We start from the raw sequence: 20,082 nt of genomic DNA on the forward strand, positions 1-20,082 counted from the left end.
TAACAACTCTGGTAGGTACTATTGATCTGATGCCTTTGGAAAAGAATTCCTGTCCAGTGTGCAATGCTGGTAAGTTGGCAGCTGCCTGTTCCTGCGTCCCCACGTCACATTTGCCCCCTGGCTTTGGGATGGACTCTTGAGGAGCGGTTCTGACCCACCCTGCTGCTGCAGCCTGTCCTCCACACCACCAAACACACCCCCCTCTGGTTTTTCCTCCCCACCTTGTTGCTGGACCGTCCCAGCGAGTCCCTCAAATGATGCCCTTTTGCCTCTCTCCTGCAGGAAACTTAATCTCCCCGCTAAATGACACCCGGAGCTATTTTGGAGCTGGGCTGCAGAGGGACAGCAAAGCACGTCAGCAATTTGACTGGAGGAGGAGGAGAACCCAGTGGAGGGGTGGGGAGGGACAGTCTAACCCCCAGCAGCAAAGCCACTGCCGGGGGACTTGGGGGGGACCTTCTGCTGCGCGTCCCTGCCACCACTGGGGTTTCTGTTTTATTTTCTTGGAGGGGAAAGGCGGGGGGGGGGAACCAAAACCAACATGATCTCCCCATGTCCTCTGTTCCCCTTTTCCCCCTTCCCCCTTCTGTCATCTCAGTAGGAATCAGCTTTTTCTTACCCTGCCCAGAGCTTTGTTTCTCCTCAGACTCTGAGAAGACTCCAGGTAAGACCTAAACCTTCCTCTAAAGAGAAGCGGACTTGGGGACTATGGTTTCCAGCAAAAAGTAGAGAATGTTTTTAGTAGCTGAGGGAGGAGTGAGGTTATTTCTGTGTCACTGTTACTATGCTGGAGTATGTCTTGCTTTATAAAACATATTAGAAGATGGAGCTGAAGGTACAGGTGGTAAAATCCATCCTCCTCCTGGTCTGAACTGAATGTGGATTGCTTTGCTTAATTGTTTCTGGCAATGTTATCAAAAGGATCAACCTCCAGAGAGGAGGAAAGAGAGGAAAATCAGGTTTAAAGCTGTTGATTCTACTTGTTAATGTTTTGTCCCCAAATCAGCAATGGCAGCATGCATGGAAAAAATATGGTACCTGTGGAGAAGTGACAGCAAGAAGTTGTTTTAAAATGTTTTATTTCCAGGGCATAACCTCAGTGCTGCTTTTCTCTTCAGCAAGGGCTTTTTTTTTTTTTCCTCTGAGCTTCTCTCGGGTGTCGACACTGATTCACGCTGCAACCCCCCACTCTCCTCGCATTTCTACAAATGGCTCTGACGAGAGATGGAGAGAGATGGAGCTCGACAGCTGAGGCTATTTTTGGCCCAACAGCTCAATGGGGTGGAGTGGCTGTAATGACAATGACGTCCACTTGTTAAAATACAAGGGCTTAGGTCGGAGTCTTGCTGCTAATTGTCACTGAGGGAATTCTATGTCCCTGTGGAAGCTGTGATCCTGCAACTCCCCCGTGTAGGAAATCACATGCGCTAATACTGGAGGCCGTGTTTCTAGCTTAACATAAGCGAGTTTATTTTTCTGCATTAAGAAAAGGATTTAAGAGTTGGGATGATTTGGTTTGGTGCTGGTTTTATTTGTGCAAGGGAGAGGAAGGTACATGCACTTCTGCATGTGTGCATGCGGAGAGGAAACATGCATTAGTGCAGCCGTAACCTAGTGCTGCCAGCTTCAGACATATAAAAGTCTAGCCTTCTAAACCACAAGACCAATAAAGTAAAATAAACCAGTGCGAACCCACTGTTTCTCTGGGTCTTTAAAGCTCACCTGTCTCAAGTTGTCAGTCTTTGTCATCCAGGCAGGCGCTGGTTTGCACCTACAGCCGGGATTCTGCCATAGCCACTTCCCTCCAGGTGCTGCATGTTAAATGAAATAGGGCTGGGTGAAATTTGTGATGAAATTGCTAGAATTTACATCGCTCCTTTTCTGTCCCCAGGGGTGGCAAAGCCAGATTTTTTTGTCTTCTCCCTCGATGCATCTCCTGCCTTCTCACCCCCCTGGAGCAGGAATGAGCATCGCTGTATGTCCAAGACCTCCCCTGTGCTTGTAGCCTTTTCTTACACATTGTCAGAGCAGTCCGGGTGCCTTCAGGCTCAGAAAAATGAAAGGGAAAGATGCTGCCATGGAGTCTTGAAGTTTTTAGTCCTTTGGAAGCTTCTGGGGTTGTTTTGTAGCCCCATCGAGGGGGGGAAATCAAAGTGAAACCCCTGTGCTGTAGCAAAGACCAAGTAGGAAGAAGTTATTCCTTCTTTGCCTGGAGCTTCTTGAAGCTATTGGTGTGTTGATGGGAAGTATTTTCTGGCCATGTGGTTAAAAGAGGGATGAGTTTTATAAACAATAAGTCTATTTCTGTAGCAAAGAGGAAAGTTAATATGTGCTTTAACTGTATAAGTCATCTAAGTGGCTTCAGTTACATTAAGTGTATGCTCGCTTATGTGGCTGGAGGGTGATCTGACTGCCTCGCTCGATACTGTGCACAAACCATACCGTTTGTTCTTTTTCTTGTTGGAATTTTCCAATGGTTTGTTTGACTCTCTTGTTTGCTACCAGTCACTGGAAATATTCAGGTTATTGATGAAGAATTAATACTGGGACCATGAGGTGATGCAGGTCCCTTCCTAGGCAGCTGGTGCATATTTAGCCCTACCCTGAGGTCAGAAATGTAAGACTGTCTTGCCTTGAGCTTACCCATCTTTTTGCTGAGGGCTGCTCACCGAGTGTACCACCATGTTAGCCACTGACCTGCTGTGAAACTTCCCTTCACATCTCCTGTGGATGTTGGCTTACCACGGAGGCAATAGATGGAAGGGAATGCAAATGAACCTTACTCTGAATTGAGTTAGAAGCTTATTGCACTAGGCTTAATTTATGGCAGGTACTCTGTGTTCAGCATCTACAGCACATGGAGACCGATCCTCCAAACCACCACAGAAAGCGCTTCCATCTGCTCATCAAATGACCTTTGAACATGCCAAAATCAGTCGTCCCTCACTGAAGTGGAATTTAGAGTAGCCCAAGCTAAGCTCTGAGCGCAGCTTCTCAGTGGCAAACACTGTTCCTGCTCTGATGAAAGGGGCATTGGATAAATTCTGCCATCTCAGATTAGTGCATCAGTGCAAATCTCTACTTACACCTGATTTAGAGATGTAATGGGCATGTAGGACTGGGTGTGCTGGTGTGCATTTCACCCTCAAAGCATGGTATAACAGCTTGTAGGTGTCCATCCGTGCCCGTCTGATGTCAGTGAGCTTGCAGCTGACACTGAATACTTGTGCTATTTCAACATTGCCCGTTCCCTGGGAGGTTGTTAGAAGTAACAGGGCAGCTGGGTTACCGCCGTTTTCCCTCAGCAGAACTTTAAACATCAAAGGAAATCCGCACTTCCCATTTTGTGACCCATCAACTTCCCTTCCCACCCACAGACTCCGTTTCCTGATGTTTTTAGATGGAACAACATATGCAGACATGCAGTAATACCAGCGCTGCCTTGATTTTTATCTAGAGCTTTGGTTTCAGTGGTATTCTTTGAAAGCTGGGGACCCTGAGATGGGAGGTTCCCCATTAATTTTACTTTTCCCATCAGGAGAGGACGGAGTGCAAGGCTTCGCAGTTGGTGTTGCAGAGAAGGTCCAGGAAATATGAACTCTAATAGAAATAAAAAGACTCCGGAGCAACAGTTTGCTCCTTGGGCAAAGAAAGGGTAAAAGAGGCTTGAGAAAATGAGCAAGCAGGCATGGGATGAGTCTTAACTTGGTGTCAGAGAGAACCTCTGTGGTCCTGATCTGTGTTTGGACTTTAGTGGTCTTAGGTTTAGGTGTCTGCTGTCACACGTGCTTTGCATCCTCCAGGTTTCTGATTATGCAGGTGTGCCTCTTGTGGCCGTATTTGTCGTGGGAATATTTTATGAATATGGGGAATATTTTATGAATTGGTGCTTTTCAGCCAGGGTCATGGTGGACAGGATTCCCTTTCTAACTGTTGAGATGAATAGAAAGTCTTGGACAGAGAATAACGTGCCACCCCTGCCCTCTCTCACGCCAGAGAGCATCATTACAGGCTGCTGACTGCATGGGGGGCACTATGCCATGGTGTGGGACCTGCACCTACCCAGAGGTTGTTGAAGGCTTTCCAGATGTGGCTTAACATTGATGAAGCAACCTGAAGCCAACCCGTCAGCCAGCACAGCACGGTGAATCACAGGAGGTCAAGAGAGTGATGGCACCACCATCAGGACTCAACATTTCCTGATGTCTTTCCTGATGAGTGCCACCTCAGGCCAGTCCAGCAGGAACTGGAGTAGTCCAAGGTTGTTTCCACTGGCAGGGGCTTGCTTGTCTGTGGGGAAGCAGATGTAGGGCAGAGATGGAAAGCGGTGAGGTACAGAGTGGGTAGGAGGCCTTGACTGGCTGCATGGCCATGTGTTGGTTCCTGGGCAGTGATTTTGATTTATTTGCATTATCTGACAGGTCTGTGCTCTTGTGCCTCTTCCCCCCAAACGTAAACCAGTGAAAATTTGAATGAATAAAGACCAAAGTAAAATTCCAAGTGCCACTACTTTGCCTTGGGTGTGCTCAGAAATACCCAGATGGGAATGTGATCTCTGCTGCAAATGATTAATCACAGAGGGATTACAAGGAGAAATATGACACCGGTGAATGTCTGAGTTTAATTGGAAAGGGCATCTGCCTTGACTGGGCTTATTCATGCTTTGTCGTTGGTCCTATGGCTTCCGAGGGAGCTGTCCTGGCACCTGCAGAGTTACTATTTATTTTTTTTTAAAGTTGGAATATACATAGAAAGAAACTGAATTAGTGTAATTGTTTAACGAGTTGCCCTATAGGAATATTAAATCTTGTCCTTTGTGTATGTCCACAAGGCTATCTTCTCTCTCTAACTCCTAAATCTATTTATCAGCCTAATATAATGTGATGCATTTTATCCCATTTAAACTTATAAAATGTAGTTTATCTAGTGCAGCCTATCTAAATGGTTTGATCTGTCTGAGTTTTAGATACTTATTGTAACTTCATCCTTGCCACAAGTTAGGATTTCATACCGGTTACTGGATTTCATGCTCTCAACACCCATAAGACAAGGTTTTCATGCTCTTTTTTCAGACAGGTACTGAAGATACAAGAATTTGAGTGACCTTCTGATGATTAAAAGTAAGCCAGTGGCAGGGCAAGGAATAAACCCCATGTTGCTTTCCTATTGTGTTAGAAACTAAAATAATATTGATGAGCACACACTGCTTTTGCTGATCCCTGGGTTTTCTTCTGGCACCCTGGCCATTCATAATGGCATAAGGAGCGTTGCGGGTGAGGGCATGTGATGAAAACTGGTGGAGAGCAAGGTGCAGCGTAGATTATGGCATGGGACGTGGGGTCTTCACCTTGCATTAGGAGGTCTGTGAACACAGTGGCTTGTACCTGATGGAGATAAGGGAGCTGCAACCACCAGGCAAGTGTTTGGGAGCAATGGGAGAGGGAGGCTGGACCTTGAGGCTATGGCCACTGGAAAGAAGCATCTTGGATGGATTTGCTGCACCACTGTGGTTCAGGAGCAAAAGCAACAGGCACCTGATGCAGCAGCTTCCCTGTGTTTTAACTGTTCTTAACTATCAGAGATACCAGCGAGCAGCTGGGGCTTGTTTGGGCACTGTTTAGCACAGGAGGGCAGAGGAGGAGGAGGATGCACAAGAGTTTTAGGAAGTCAGCAGCATTCCTTCTCTCACCGTTGTAAGAGCCAGGCTTGGAGAGTGCCCACCATGGTCCCACAGAGCAGAGCTCTCCTCCAGGTGTGGATATATCTCCTGGGGAGTGGGCGAGGAAAACTGCACCTAGCTGGTTTGAGGGAAGCCACTGGCTGGCTCCCAACCAGGCAACTCTTGTGTCTGTAAGCCATCTCTGTGCTCCAGGCACTTCTCCATGTTATGCAGAGCCCGCTTCAAAGGAGAAGTGGATCATAGAATCATAGAATTGTTTAGGTTGGAAGGGACCTTGAAGATCATCTAGTTCCAACCTCCCTGCCACGGACAGGAGCATGTCCCACTAAACCAGGTGAAACAGCTTTGGTTTTTGCACTTTCTGATGCTATGGATTTGAAGCTGGAAATGAGTCGGAGCAACACATCTGTCAGAAAGAACTAGGGAGCTAGGAGGGACAAGACATGGCAATGTCTTCTGAAGATGGAACCAAGCACTTTGACACAGTTATCAAAAAAACTCACGCTAATGGCTGGGAAAGATGAGGACATGAGCTCCGGGTCTGTGTTTTGATTGTTAATTCTAAGTTAATGTAGTGAATGTTACTGGTAGGTTCTCCAGAGGTGAACTTGAATCCCAGCATCCCCCCCGAACATTGAAATGGTCCTTCGCCAAATTAGCAGAAGACTCTGTTCGTCAACCAATTGACTTCAGTGGAAGTTTCCACTGACTTCAGTGTACTTTGGCTCAAGCCCAAAGCTTGTACCTCCGTCTTCTAACCATTCATGCAGTGTCTCTGCTTGCAGCTTTGCAAGTGTTTACGGAAAACACATTTTAAAGCTCAAGTGAGGACAGAGGTTGAAGGTAATAAGAGGGACTAAAGAAGTGCAAACTAGTTCACAGATTTCTAGACCAGTGTGAGACCAAGGGAAAAACAGTTCTGTGCGTTCATTGCAACTAGCAGTGAAGGCAACCACTCTAAGCCACTGAAAACCAGTCGGTCTTAGCGCTAATGACTGCAAGTCAAACATTCTTTGCATTCTTAGTATTTACTAAGAATGATTTTTCCCTCTTACTGGTTGGGGTTTTTTTTCTTTTTAGGTTTAAACTGTGAAAGCATTTTCTTTGATTTCTAAAGAGTTTTGGTGGAATAATGGAATTTGCTTGATACCAGAAAGAAAAAAAAATACAACCGAATGTGACTCACTTTAGAAAGGATGCTTTTTCTCTAAAAGCAAAGGTCTTTGACTGCTTCTTATGAGTTTCATATGTGCTTTGAAGAGTGAGAGACAGGACAGGATAGGAATAAGTATATTTTTCCGGTTAAATATAGAAAGAAGACTATGATTCTTTCTGCCTTAGATCTGTGGCCCAAAGGAAATTGAAGATTAGCTCAGCTGTGCCATCTTCAATGGTAATAATGGTTATAACAAATACCATTTTGTGGTTTTGTGCCACCACTTTCCCAGTATTTAGTTTTAATGTCAATTTGTGTCTTTCAATCCCCAGCAGAGTAAATAAAATGAAACATTGTAATCCATTATTAATTTTTATGCATGATTTGTCACATACTCCAGCAAGTATATATACACTGTGCAGATAATTATTTGTGAGACCATCCTTGTCCTGATATGAAGAAGAAATGGGAAGGGAGCCAAGACACAGGGAAAATAAGCAATTTCCCCAAGGTCATGCAGCAGGTCAATCCAACCCCCTCTCCCTGGTGCCACTGGTGATTTGCATGTTAACGTTAATGCACTGCAACAGCTGGAGGAGGATGGAAAAAATAATGAAACCTCTGCTGAATGGTGACTCAAGAAATGAAAGCAGGTTTTTGGCCGGCTCCTACTGATTTCTGCTGGAGGTGAGGGGCAGATTGTGAGAGCATCGGCCATTGGGTGAGAGAGTGGGTGGATTTGTGGCCAGCGGGGAAGCCAAACTGCCGTTGGATTAAGAAGGATATTTCTGTCGCGGTGGCTGGTCATTATTTCCTTTCTGAGTTACAACATGCAGTGCCCTGGTCGTTTTGCTTTGTGTGGCGCTTTGAAGGTGAAAAAGCACGGATGCGAGAGCAGCACTGCCATCACCCCTGAGTAGAGGCTGTTCCTATATCTCAGAGAGGAGCTGCAGGAGCTTGCTAGGACAGTAGTGTCTGGCATCACAAGACCAAAGAGATAGAGTAACTTGGAGAGAAATGGTGCACTCAAGTCTTCTGAGTAGGACTTCCAGAGAGGCTTGGAGCTGGGACGCTTGCTCTCCTTACAGAGCACTACTGTCAGGTCTAATCCCGCTCCCAGGGTGAGTCAGCTGGTTCAGTTACTGGTGCTAATGGGGTCGAGACCAGGTTTTTAGCTGTGCTATACTTATCAAAGTAAATGCTAGTCAATGCATGGAAAGGGGGTTCTTGAAGGATTAGGAGCAGACTCACTCCAGCAGAAGGGGAAGGCCATCCAGGAGTCCATGTGAGGAGCAGTGAAGAAACAAGAAAAGTTTGTGTGTTTTGTGGACTTCAGGGGGGGCCCTGAAGGTGATCTCTGTTGCATTGCTCTCCAGTGTAGGTAGACTCTGTGTGTGAGCGAATATGGCTGTAAAGATTAGTGCCACTGGTTTCTTTTGACTTTCTCGGGACTCAACGGCACCAGAACTGGCATGAGCTTTAGTTTTTGAACGCTGCTTAAGCCTCGTCCCCTCGACTGATCCATGTCGTCAAACAGCTGCAGGCTGGTGCACAGCTCCCTCTGAGAGCAGCTGAGAATACGCGGGCGATGAGACATCTTTCCTGTAAGCCCTAAGCCACGTGGGCTTTTTTGGAGAAGCCTGGGCACCGTTTGGATTGCTGCATGCATTCCCCATGGCGGTTCCATGTTGGATGTGTACCAAGCCATGGATGTTCACGAGCACCCATCCCCACTGCCGCTGTGTCTGGCCCTACACCATCTGGATGAGGCTGTATATAAGTCATAGATACTCATTGGCTGCCATTGCCACCAAAGTGGGTGTCTCAGTGGTTGTGTTGAATAGAAACTGGGATGAAGAAAAATATTGTCAATAACATGACAGGCATATCTGTGTGTCCTCCTAAAGGCTGGACCCTGTAGGGGAAAGGGGTTTACCGTAAAGTCTGTGTAAGCGTGTTTCAGAGAACAAGGCCTAGGGGTGGGTAATGACCAGAGGGGGCAAGAGGAGAGACGGAGCATGTTGTATAAGTAGAATTAAAAAAAAAAAAAAGGTAAGGAGAAAGAGGAAAAAAAGAAAAGCTGTCAAAAGCAAAGGCAATGAGATATAAAAAGAGAGATGAAAAGGAAGAGGAGAGGAGCATGAGGGAGATGGTATCTTCATAGGTAGATATATCTCAGAATTTAATGTCCGTTTGTTTCTCTATGGCTACAGGACTAGTCCATGTTATGTAGCATTTGTGCAGATCACTTTCCTCGTGCCAAAGTTGAAAGGGACCATCATCTTCTTTCTGTATGAACTGCCTGAAGACTTGTATCTTACCCAGTGACTCCTGTGGGGAAGTGAGCTACCTTCCCCATCAGTGGTTTCGCATTCACAGGCTGAGAGAGTTGGGGCTGTTCAGCCTGGAGAAGAGAAGGCTCCGGGGAGACTTTATTGTGGCTTTCCAGTACCTAAAGGGGTCCTACAGGAGAGCTGGGGAAGGACTTTTTAGTAGGGCATGTAGTGATAGAATGAGGGGTGATGGCTTCAAACTGGAAGAAGGTAGATTTAGATTAGATATTGGGAAGAAATTTTTCACTCTGAGGGTGATGAGGCACTGGAACAGGTTGCCCAGAGAAGTTGTGGAAGCTCCATCCCTGGAGGTGTTCAAGGCCGGGCTGGATGGGGCTTGGAGCAACCTGGTCTAGTGGGAGGTGTCCCTGCTCATGGCAGGGGGTTGGAACTCAATGATCTTCAAGGTCCCTTCCAACCCAAACCATTTTATGATTATTGAGCTCAAATTTAAGAAATCTGCAACACGTAAAATATTCCAAGACCTTCTCGCCCATAATGAGAAGGACAATAAAATGTGGCTGTTCTAGATGACAAACGCCCTGATACCACGGAAGTGCAGCAATTCTTTGCCTGCACCACCTAATCTGTTCTTTCTTGACACTTTTATTTCTCACCCTTTAGGAAACCAAGATGGATTACAGCTCGTTCAGTGGAGTCCCCCGGTTCTTGACCCGGCCTAAGGCGTTCATGGTGTCTGTGGGGAAGGATGCCACCTTGAGCTGCCAGATTATTGGAAACCCCATCCCAGTTGTGAGCTGGGAAAAGGATAGACTTCCAGTCCAGTCTGGGGGAAGGTTTAAAACCACAGAAGATGGGGATCTCTATCGACTAACAATCTATGATCTGAGCCTGGAGGACAGTGGCCAATACATATGCCGGGCCAAGAACACCATCGGGGAAGCTTTTGCAGCTGTCAGCATAAAAGTTGGAGAGGAAACCACAGTAACAGAGTCAGCCCCATATTTCATCCAGAAACCCTCTTCCATCAAAGTAACGCTGGGAGAAGACGCCATGTTCAAATGCAAAGTCCAGGGCAGCCCTCCCCTCTCGGTGAACTGGGAGAAGGATGGGAGACACCTGCGGAACCGGGCTGATGCTGGACGCTTCCAGATTGAGTCTGCCGGGGAGTCAAATGCTCTCACCATCCAGTGTGCCCGGCTCGGGGACAGCGGCACCTACACCTGCCGGGCAGAGAACCCCATCGGCTCTGCCAGCGCTTCTGCCGCGCTGGTGGTGGAAACGAAGGGTTCTTCCAACCCAGGCAGCAGCAGCCACTTTGATACCAGCTGTGGCAAGACGGCATCCTTGTTGTCTCACTTGCAAAAGAGGCGGGAGGAGATCAGGAAGACAGACATCTCCCATGGGACTCTTGATTCAACATCTGCCCAGTCTTACTCCATGGCGGAAGGGCTGTCCAGCATCGGCTACAGCCTTTCCAGGGATTATGAGAGGGCAGCTGGACTTACCACCAAAGGGGCCCGCAATGCGACTTTTGGGACACTGACACGCATGTGCAGCGTGACGGAGGGGAAACATGCCAAGCTGAGCTGCTACGTAACGGGTGAGCCCAAGCCAGAGATCGTGTGGAAGAAGGACAACGAGGTCATTTTGGAAGGGCGACGGCATGTCATCTATGAGGACGATCAGGAGAACTTTGTGCTGAAAATCCTCTTCTGCAAGCAGATAGACAATGGGCTGTACACCTGCACGGCCTCCAACCTGGCAGGCCAAACGTACAGCTCGGTGCTTGTCACTGTCAAAGGTGGGTGTGTATGTTTCATACCAGGGTGGGCATGCCTGCGAGGAGACAGGCAATGCGCTTCCAAATTGGTGTGGGAGAGTGAACAAAACTTCTGCCACCAAACTGCTGTAAAGGAGTGTGAGTTAAACATGAATGAAGCCCTCCAGCTGTAGAGGGGGTTAAGTGCTGGAATAGATGACGTGAAGTGAGACTTTTCTTACTGGGAGGGTTTAGGAAGGGCAATAAACAAATGTCAGTCAGGGATGGATGAAGTTCTACAAGAACAATCTGGTTGTGGGGCAGCTGAGATAAACCAGATCTCTAAAGCTCCCATCCCTGCTGCTTTTATAGTAATCTAAGAGATCCGTTACCATCCTCTGGATCAGGGACTGCTGAAGCTGTCTTACCCTCCTTTATATTCACCACAGGGTTTAGTCAAACCAGCACACACGTGCCATTTATGCAGAAGTAGAGGAAACTTCTCCCTGCAAGTGGAGTGTGTCAGGCTGCCTTGGGTCCCTTGGGGGACCTGCTCCAAGTCTAATTACAGTCCATCTCAGTTTTCCTGTACAGAGTGACTGACCAGCAGCCTTGTTCTTGCCAGGCCTCTTCAGCCTTTTCCCAGCTTGTGTTGCTGGATAGCCTATAGTCCTTGTATGCTCCCAGAGCTCTACCAGGTCCAGGGTGCCTCTGTTTGCTGTGGTGGGGGGTGATGGGCTTGCCTTCAGAAGGTCCCTCAGTGCTGGTGGAGGTCAGATCAATTTCACCAGAACAGTGACAAAAATGTGGCAAGCATATTTTCACAAAGGAAGCTCTACATTTCCAAGCTGCTCTCCCATTTGGCAAGGTTACAGCAGACTGCTGGCAACCCGGGCAGCACCTGTAAATTCACTCAGATATAAAACACTTTGCCACTTAGGTGGCAAAATAGAAGTTTATGACTAGCTGCAAAAAAAAATGGAAATCCAAATGAGTAAGAAGAGTGTGTGTTTCATACCCATCTTTAAGACTCTCAGATTTTATTCAGTTTTCTGGTTTCCCTTTTCTGGACCTCTCCTTTCACACTCACCATCTTTCCCATCAGCGACTCAGTCCATGAGTCATAGAATCATAGAATGGTTTAGGTTGGAAAGGACCTTGAAGATCATTGAGTTCCCACCCCCCTGCCGTAGGCAGGGACACCTCCCACCAGCCCAGGTTGCTGCAAGCCCCGTCCAACCTGGCCTTGAACACCTCCAGGGATGGGGCCTCAACAACCTCTCTGGGCAACCTGTTCCAGTGCCTCACCACCCTCAAAGTGAAAAACTTCTTCCTAATGTGAAAAACTTCATCCTAATGTTCAATCTGAACCTGCCCTCTTCCAGTTTAAAGCCATTCCCCCTCATCCTATCACCTCATGCCCAAGTAAGAAGTCCTTCCCCAGCTCTCCTGTAGCCCCTTTAGGTACGGGAAGGCTGCAATAAGATCTCCTTGGAGCCTTCTGTTCTCCAAGCTGAACAGCCCCAACTCTTTCAGCCTCTCCTCATAGGAGAGGTGCTCCAGCCCTCGGATCATCCTCGTGGCTCTCCTCTAGACATGCTCCAGCAGGTCCATGTCCTTCTTATGTTGGGGACTCTAGAGCTGGATGCAGTAGTCCAGGTGGGGTCTCACGAGAGTGGAGTAGAGGGGCAGAATCCATCAGTCACACCTGATCTGTGGAACTTGCTGGCACTTGCCCCACTCGCTGCCATCCCTTGGAGGTGCTGAGTGGTGTTGGGAAGGTCATTTGCCCTCTTCCGTAAAGCTGTGATTACCTCATGAGGCAGGACTCGGAGCTGGAGACCAAGCCTGGCCCTTGGGTGGATGTTCACTCCGAGGATGGCACAAGCTCCATTACTTGCCCAACACCTGTCTTGCAAAGCCACGCACCCTCCCCTCTGCCCATCTTATTTGATTATTCCCAATGGGTGCAACCTGTTCCAAAGGAGACAGGGAAAGCATGTGGAGCAGCAGGTCTGGGAGCAAGCACCACGGGAAAAGGTTATTTATCAATGCCCATTGTCAAGAGATGCCTGTGAGTCAGAGGGCTTAAGTGGAAATGTTTATGGTCTGTTTCTTTGTTATACTATACCATGTTGGGCTTTCTGACCAGGCCAAGGCTGCCATGGAAAATCTACGTGCGTTGGTTATAATTAGGCCCTGAATAATGGCTCTCCTTTGTGTCACCAGAAGTCCTTCTCAGCCCTCCAAAGACAGCTCAGAATGATGTAGCAATGAAGGGAGCTTTTAATTATGTGGTTTATGCCATTGGTTACACCATTAGCTCATCTGCCATCGTGTTTAGGGAGATAGGTCATCTTGCCACACAACCTTCTCTTTGCTCAGTCGTGCAGAAGAGACTAAATTCTCTGAGCAGCCACCCCTGGTAAGCACCATGCTGCTGCACTGGTAAGCACCATGCTGCTGCACTGGTCTTTCTGCAGGTAGCAACATATTTATAGAGCCTGTGAAGCTGCATCCACAGTGTGTGTCTATAGACACACGTACCAGGAAAGACAAACTTCATGGGTTTACGTGTGCTGTGGCATTTTGGTCCACAGAATTTCAACACAATAATCTGAGTGAGAATATTTATGGGTCTTTTAAAGATAATAATAATAAAAGAAAACTAGCTAGCCCAGCATTCTGCCTGTGAGGTGGCTCCTAGCAGTCTCCCAGGGCATAGGGGTGGGAACAGGTCAAACCTCTCCTCTAGCTCACCTCCTGTGTTCTGTCAATCTGGATCCTAGACCTAGAGACTCAGTACTCAACACAGTTTGTAAGCATTTGCTGTATCCTTGCCTTAAAGATCATTGAGCTGAAAAAAAAAAAAAAAAAAAAAGAAAAAGATATTTTTGAGCCGTGCCCAAATGAGATGTAGTGAATCTGACATAAATCTCAAAGGAGAGGCTACAGGGTAGAGTGTCACTCTCACAATTAAGGAAAACCAACATTACTCTGATTTGGAAATGTGCTGGATTCTAGTGTCTAGAGCAGGGATAAAATCACAAGCCATGTGCTGAAACATGAGATGTAAAAGAGGTTAGGAAATACCAACCAAGAATAAACCTTTGTGCCAGGGGAGGTTTAGGCTGAATATTAAGAAAAAATTCTTCACCGAAAGGGTTGTCAAGCATTGGAACAGGCTGCCCAGGGAAGTGGTGGAGTCGCCATCCCTGGAGGTTTTTAACAGATGTGTAGACGGGGTGCTGAGAGACATAGTTTAGTGATGGAGTAGGCAGTGTTCAGCTGAAGGTCTGACTTGATGATCTCAAGGGTCTTCTCCAGCCTAAATAATTCTATGAGTTTGTGATTTTTGCTAAATCAAAGAGCAGAGAGGATGGGAGGAACACGAATAACTGACTTGAATTTCCTGAAGGCTTTGGAGATGTCCTGAGGCCGTATATAAAGTTAGCAAGAACAGCATACAGGTCTCCATCGATGGGTCTGGGCCAAGCAATGTTCATCTGAGTCCCTGAATACAGTAATCAGATACTGTATGAAAAGGTTAAAGGTTGCAAACAAAATAGGACAGAGACTGGAAAAACAGACTGGTGCTGAGGCCACTTTATTCCTCTCTGACCTGAACTGATTTTGGATGACCACTAACATGGTAGTCACATTTGAGACCTGAAAGAGAACTTCAGAAATGTGGAGGTAGAACGGAAACTTGGAAAGCACAGTAACTAGTAAGATGACCAAAGGCATGAGAAGGTGAAAGCTTGTCTGTGCAACTTTAGATAGCTCCCCTTTGGAAGGATTCTCCATATTCTAACTCTCACTGGAACTTTTGTGTTAGGCAGAGGGAAAACTTGCCTTGGGAATAATAAATGGAGAACCCATGAGAAGGTCAGGAATCGGCAAGAGGAAATGTAGGCAAGTGAGAAGCCCAGGTCAAGCAGACAGATATGCCTTGAGAAGGTTAAGGAAACATTGGCTTCTTTGCAGGCTGCACCTATTCTTAGCAAAATATGTGTTAGCAGGACCTGCTTTTAAAAAATAACATCATCTCATTGCTAGTTTGCTTGATATGGACCAAACAAAAAAGCCAATGACACTCTGGAGAAATATGTTCTCAAGACAAGCAGCCAAATTCATAGCTGGCTTAAGCTCTTGGAGTTCCCTGCTAACTCCATGTGCTGCTCTTGCTCCATGCTCTGTTGGGGTTTTGCTTTGCTGTTTCTATCTCTTATTTTTCCTATTAGGTAGGTTTTTGTAGCTCTCTTATTTCTCCTCCTTTAGCAATGTTATTGCCTTCATTATATGCCTTAATGAGTATTTCTGCTTTAGCTAAAAACAAATTAATAGAAGAAACTGTACAGTCAAAAAAAGAAATTAAAAAAAACCCATACTGATACTAGAGATTAATTTAAATGACCCCTCAGGGCACTGAAAATAAGCCACGACCTAGGAGTCCAGATGTTACAAGGACAAAGCAGAATTGCTATTCAAATTCACACCACTGTTTCTAGATGATGGTGGATTTGGAATGATCAGAAAAACACTTTTGGTTGGATTGTGTATGAAATGGCACGTGCTTGAACTGCTCTTCCATGAGCCAGCAATGTGCCCTTGTGGCCAAGAAGGCCAATGGTCTCCTGGGGTGCATTAAAAAGAGAGTGGCTAGCAGGTCAAGGGAGGTCATCCTCCCCCTCTGCTCTGTCCTGGTGAGGCCACATCTGGAGTACTGTGTCCAGTTCTGGGCTCCCTACTACTGGAGAGAGTCTAGCAGAGGGATATGAAGATGCTCAGGGGACTGGAGCACCTTTCTTATGAGGAATGGCTGAGACCTGGGTCTGCTTAGCCATGAGAAGAGAAGGCTGAGAGGGGATCTCATCAACGCTTGTCAATATCTAAAGGGTGGGTGCCAAGAGGATGGGGCCAGACTCTATTCAGTGGTGCCCAGTGACAGGACAAAGGACAATGGGCACAAACTGGAACATGGCAAATTCTGTCTGAACATGAGGAAAAACTTCTTTGCTTTAAGGGTGGCAGAGCACTGGCACAGGCTGCCCAAAGAGGTGGGGGAGTCTCCCACTCTGGAGACATTCAAAACCCGCCTGAACGCCTGTGCAACTGCTGTAGGTGCCCCTGTTCTGGCAGGGGGGGCAGACTGGATGATCTCCAGAGGTCCCTTCCAACCCTGACCAGTCTGTGATTGCTTGCAAGATGTACAGTTCAGGGCCTCTGGCTTCTGCTCCCACACTGCAGCCTGTGTCAGCTCTACATTGTCTCTTCTGTGGTAACTGGGACTCACATGTACATGGAGCTCAGGTGACTTGAGCAGACCTGAAAGAGCTTTTTATTGTGGGAGATGCAGCCCAGCTGGGAGAGCATCCATGGGAAAGGATGTGGTCAGGGAACCATCAGACCACAGCTTTCCGAAGTCACCAGAGCAGATCATGTTTCCACTCCAGTCATTCTGACACAAACCACCTAGATTTTCTCAAAGGAGATTTGAATAATTGAGTATTTTGAGCAAAATCAGCATTTTGCTGTGGAACTGAAAGATCAGAAATCCCCTTTCTTGCTTAATGTTAAATAATTTCTAACCAGCTCTGATATTTATAAGAACTAGAGAAGGGAGTTGGTTGTACTTCTTATCTTAAACAGAGGGTCGCTGTGGGAATGATGTCACATGTAACCTCAGCTGAGCACACTTTTTGCTTATCTTACAAGGGCGTTTTTAGATATTAGGAGCATTTTGGATAATAAGCAAAATGGTTGATAGCTAAATGGCTTTATCTTCCACACTAGAGTCATACTTAGCATAAGCTTACATTGAGAATTACCTTGTGAAAGGGTGATACATGACAAACAGGCTTTTAGAAATGAGCAGTCAATATTTATGGAGTCTGACAGATCAAATATAGTTATCTGCAGCAGCTCTTCCCGATGTGTCTGTAGTAGTTACAGCAAATAATATTTCTGAATTGTGCTGGATGCTGTATGAATAGTTAAGAGAAGATCCCTACTTTAGAGAAATTGCAGTGTGTCAAAATCTGACGGACTGCAGGCCAATGTGGGGTGAAACAGGTCTCTGCTCAACTCCCCATGCTGGCCAGTGGGAAAATAAGTGTATTTATTTGTTTTCACACTTAGCTGTAAGGCTGGTGTAAAGCTTAGTGCTTCCTTCCTCAGAATAACTCTTCTTCATGTAAAAATTACATGGCTGTATACTCCAACTGTGTTGATTAGTCTATTGACAAGGAAGATGAACCACCTGCCTTTCACAGCTATTTCCTTGAGATCTGGGTTGCCCATTGATCAACTGGAGACACGGTTCCCTCCTGGCCACCTCTCTGAGCATCTCTGACCTGGGCAGGGGGCTGGATATGGACCAGATGAATTATCTGGGATGCCTACTCAAAAGAGCCCTGTGGTCCTTCTGTAGTCCCCTGACCAAAACCAACCCCCTCTGTCTGACCAGGTACACGCTAGACTATGTAAAGAGCATGAAGATATATTCAGGAAGAGGAGACTGGTGGGTGTCGGAGCCTCTCTTGCATCTCCAAAGCAAAACTAAGCTGTGGTCTGTGTGAATCCCAGGCTTTGATTCAGTTTATCACCTGCTGTCTCTCTGAAGCCCTGTTCAAAGTGAGATAAGATGTATGTGCACGTGTCTGTAGGATGAAAACAAAGTTGTTTTCAGAGCATATCTGTCACCCCAAGCTGCCAAAGGTAGCCTTGCACCTACTTTCCCTGGCTGGAAAAGCACTACTGTTGCTGCAACACATACGAGAGTCAACCAATGCTTCTCTGTTTGCATATTTAAGCGTTTTTTCATAGAGTAGCTTTTCTTTTTTTCTACCTTAGATACTGCTTAGTGTCTGTAAAGGGAGAGGGGTTAACGATATGGCCTGCTGCTCCAAGCGTGGGAATGCACTTGTGTGCTCCTCGGGTGCATCTTGTATTTCTTTTTGGCCCTTGGGTATGTCCGTGTGTTCTCGGTGTCAGCTCCAGGCTCCCTCCTGTCTCACACAGCAATGCTGTATCTTGCCCCCAGAGGCCGGCATCCTTCTGATTAAAGTTTTCTTGATCTCATCCTCTTGCTTGTTCCCACGGCATGAGAATTACAACTGCTTTATTCCCCCTGACTACATGGGCTGCTTCCAGAGGTGATATATGGGATTGCAAGGCAGGAGTCTGAGTTGCCTGTTGGTTAAAGAAAAAGGATAATTAACATGTGGAGTGGGGGCAGAGGAGGTCTGTGTAACCATAGTATCATAGAATTGTCTAGGTTGGAAGGGCCCTTTAAGATCATTAAATCCAATCATCAACTGCACACTTCCAGAACTACCACTAAACCATGTCCCTCAGCACCACATCTGCCCATCTTTTTAATACCTCCAGGGATGGTGACTCTACCACTTCCCCGGGCAGCCTGTTCTAATGTTTGATAACTCTTTCAGTGAAGAAATTTTTCCTAATTTCCAATCTAAACCATAGCTGAAGGCTTTTCAAGGGAAGACTTCGACTTGCCTTGAATTGAGGTGCATTAAGGCAAAACATTTTTTTTAAGAAAATAACCAAGCCGGCCTGGTGAGCTAGAGTCACCTTCCCGTTCCTAAAGGTATTGCGCTCAGTCAGGCTTTAACCTCAGGATAACAACCAAGGTAGCAAACAGCATCGCTCTCTCCAGGTGACCTGTCTCTCAGGGTCTGGTGTCTCTATCCAGGCTATGCTCAGCTAGGAATGATTGGATGTATTTATGTGACGTGGGGTGAAATGAAAGACCTGCAAAACCGAACGCATGAGTTTCTAGGGCTTGAGTTCAGAAAAGAGCAAACCAGATCAAAGAGAGCGCTGCTGCTGTAGCAGCTCCTGTCCTAACGGTGGGGCAGGTAATGGACACAGTTAGATGCTGAGCTACCAGATCTGAATTTTACAAAATGGGGGCTCCTGGACTTGGATGTGGGATGTTTGAGGGTCTCGATTTGTTTTTCTCCAGCCTCTACAGCACCATGACTCTGAGTGGTATGTGCCGCATGGGCTCATACATCTAAGAGAAGTCCACTCCTGTTTGACTCTTGGACTAACTTCTGGCAATGGTGACTGTTAGTGACCACATGAAATTACCAGCTGGGAAGTGTATGTGTGGTCAGGGAGAGGGAGAGCGGAGTCACAAGAAAAGGCTGGGAGGTGGTGCAGCAGTTATTAGAAGATGAAGGCACATGTCAAGATGTGATCTGTCATGAGTGGTGATGCATCAGCACCGTCTAATCCAAGTCTGTGACATGACTGGCACCAGTCCCGTGGCTGTGACCACCGGCTGTCCTCTTCAGTCCAACTACCCTTTCTCCAGTTTAGTGCTGGGGTATCAGGATGATTTCACAGCGCAGCTGTCACTGGAATTAAACATTGTTCTCTTTGTAAAATGTCTTCCGTCACTTCCATGCAGCTGTTCTGCATGTTTGATCTGTGGTTTCTGCCTAAGCTGGAGCACTGCAGCCTCATTGCTGGAGGTTTCCTCCAGAGCAGAGAGTTGGGAGACTTGGGCTCTTTCTCTCTTCTTTTGTTGTCATCAAAAAAACGCTGACACAAAGCCTTTGGCGCTGGTGGGGAGAACAGAAAACTCCTCCATCAGTTACTTCTCTGCTTTCCCCCACATCTGTCCTTCTGTGCACAGCCACCCCTCATCTTTCTGTGCCCTTTCAGACCACTCTGCTGAGCTCACTTCTGCTGCAAGACCTCAAAAACACTGGTTCTTGCACCAGCTGACCAGCTCAGCTGCTCACGCTCACCTACAGCTGCTGCCCTGTGCCCTCTCCCTACCACCAGCTTGTTTGCTATTTACCCACCTGTAGCATGATTATTTTTCAGGGCTTTTACTCTGAGATGAAGTGGCTGTTGCCATGTATAGAGCCAGGCTGGGTGCGCTCTGCCCTGCATCTTGTTGGCATCACTAGGTGACAGGGTGTAATGCAGACATATTCACACTAGAGGACAAGCAGGCTACAAGAGCAGAATTTATTAATTTATCACCAACTTGTTCACATTGCTTTGGATTAGAGCAAACCCCTCCGTGTGGTGTAGTGGGGCAGGTACTGCACTTCAGACTGATACTGCGTGGTTTTTAGGTAAGTCCTTAAAATACTTCTGCTGGGATCTAAGATTGTTTTTGTGTGTGAAAGCAGAACACCTACTGTAG

General features: G+C 46.8%; 1 protein-coding gene across 10 annotated transcripts in view; it reads left to right on the forward strand.

Annotated features, from left to right (window-relative positions):
* Nucleotides 1-405: 405 nt before the first annotated feature.
* Nucleotides 406-20,082, forward strand: part of OBSCN (obscurin, cytoskeletal calmodulin and titin-interacting RhoGEF) — a 209,400-nt gene continuing 189,723 nt past the window's right edge. For all 10 annotated transcript variants that reach the window (XM_082480089.1, XM_082480091.1, XM_082480092.1 and 7 more), the window contains exons 1-2: nucleotides 406-664; nucleotides 9,794-10,934. In XM_082480089.1, the coding sequence (XP_082336215.1) occupies nucleotides 9,803-10,934 (1,132 nt within the window). In that variant the 5' untranslated portion in view covers nucleotides 406-664; nucleotides 9,794-9,802. The remainder of the gene's footprint in view (nucleotides 665-9,793; nucleotides 10,935-20,082) is intronic.

This window comes from Vanellus vanellus (genome assembly GCF_965231255.1).
Source record: "Vanellus vanellus genome assembly, chromosome: 2".
NCBI classification, from domain to species: domain Eukaryota; kingdom Metazoa; phylum Chordata; class Aves; order Charadriiformes; family Charadriidae; genus Vanellus; species Vanellus vanellus.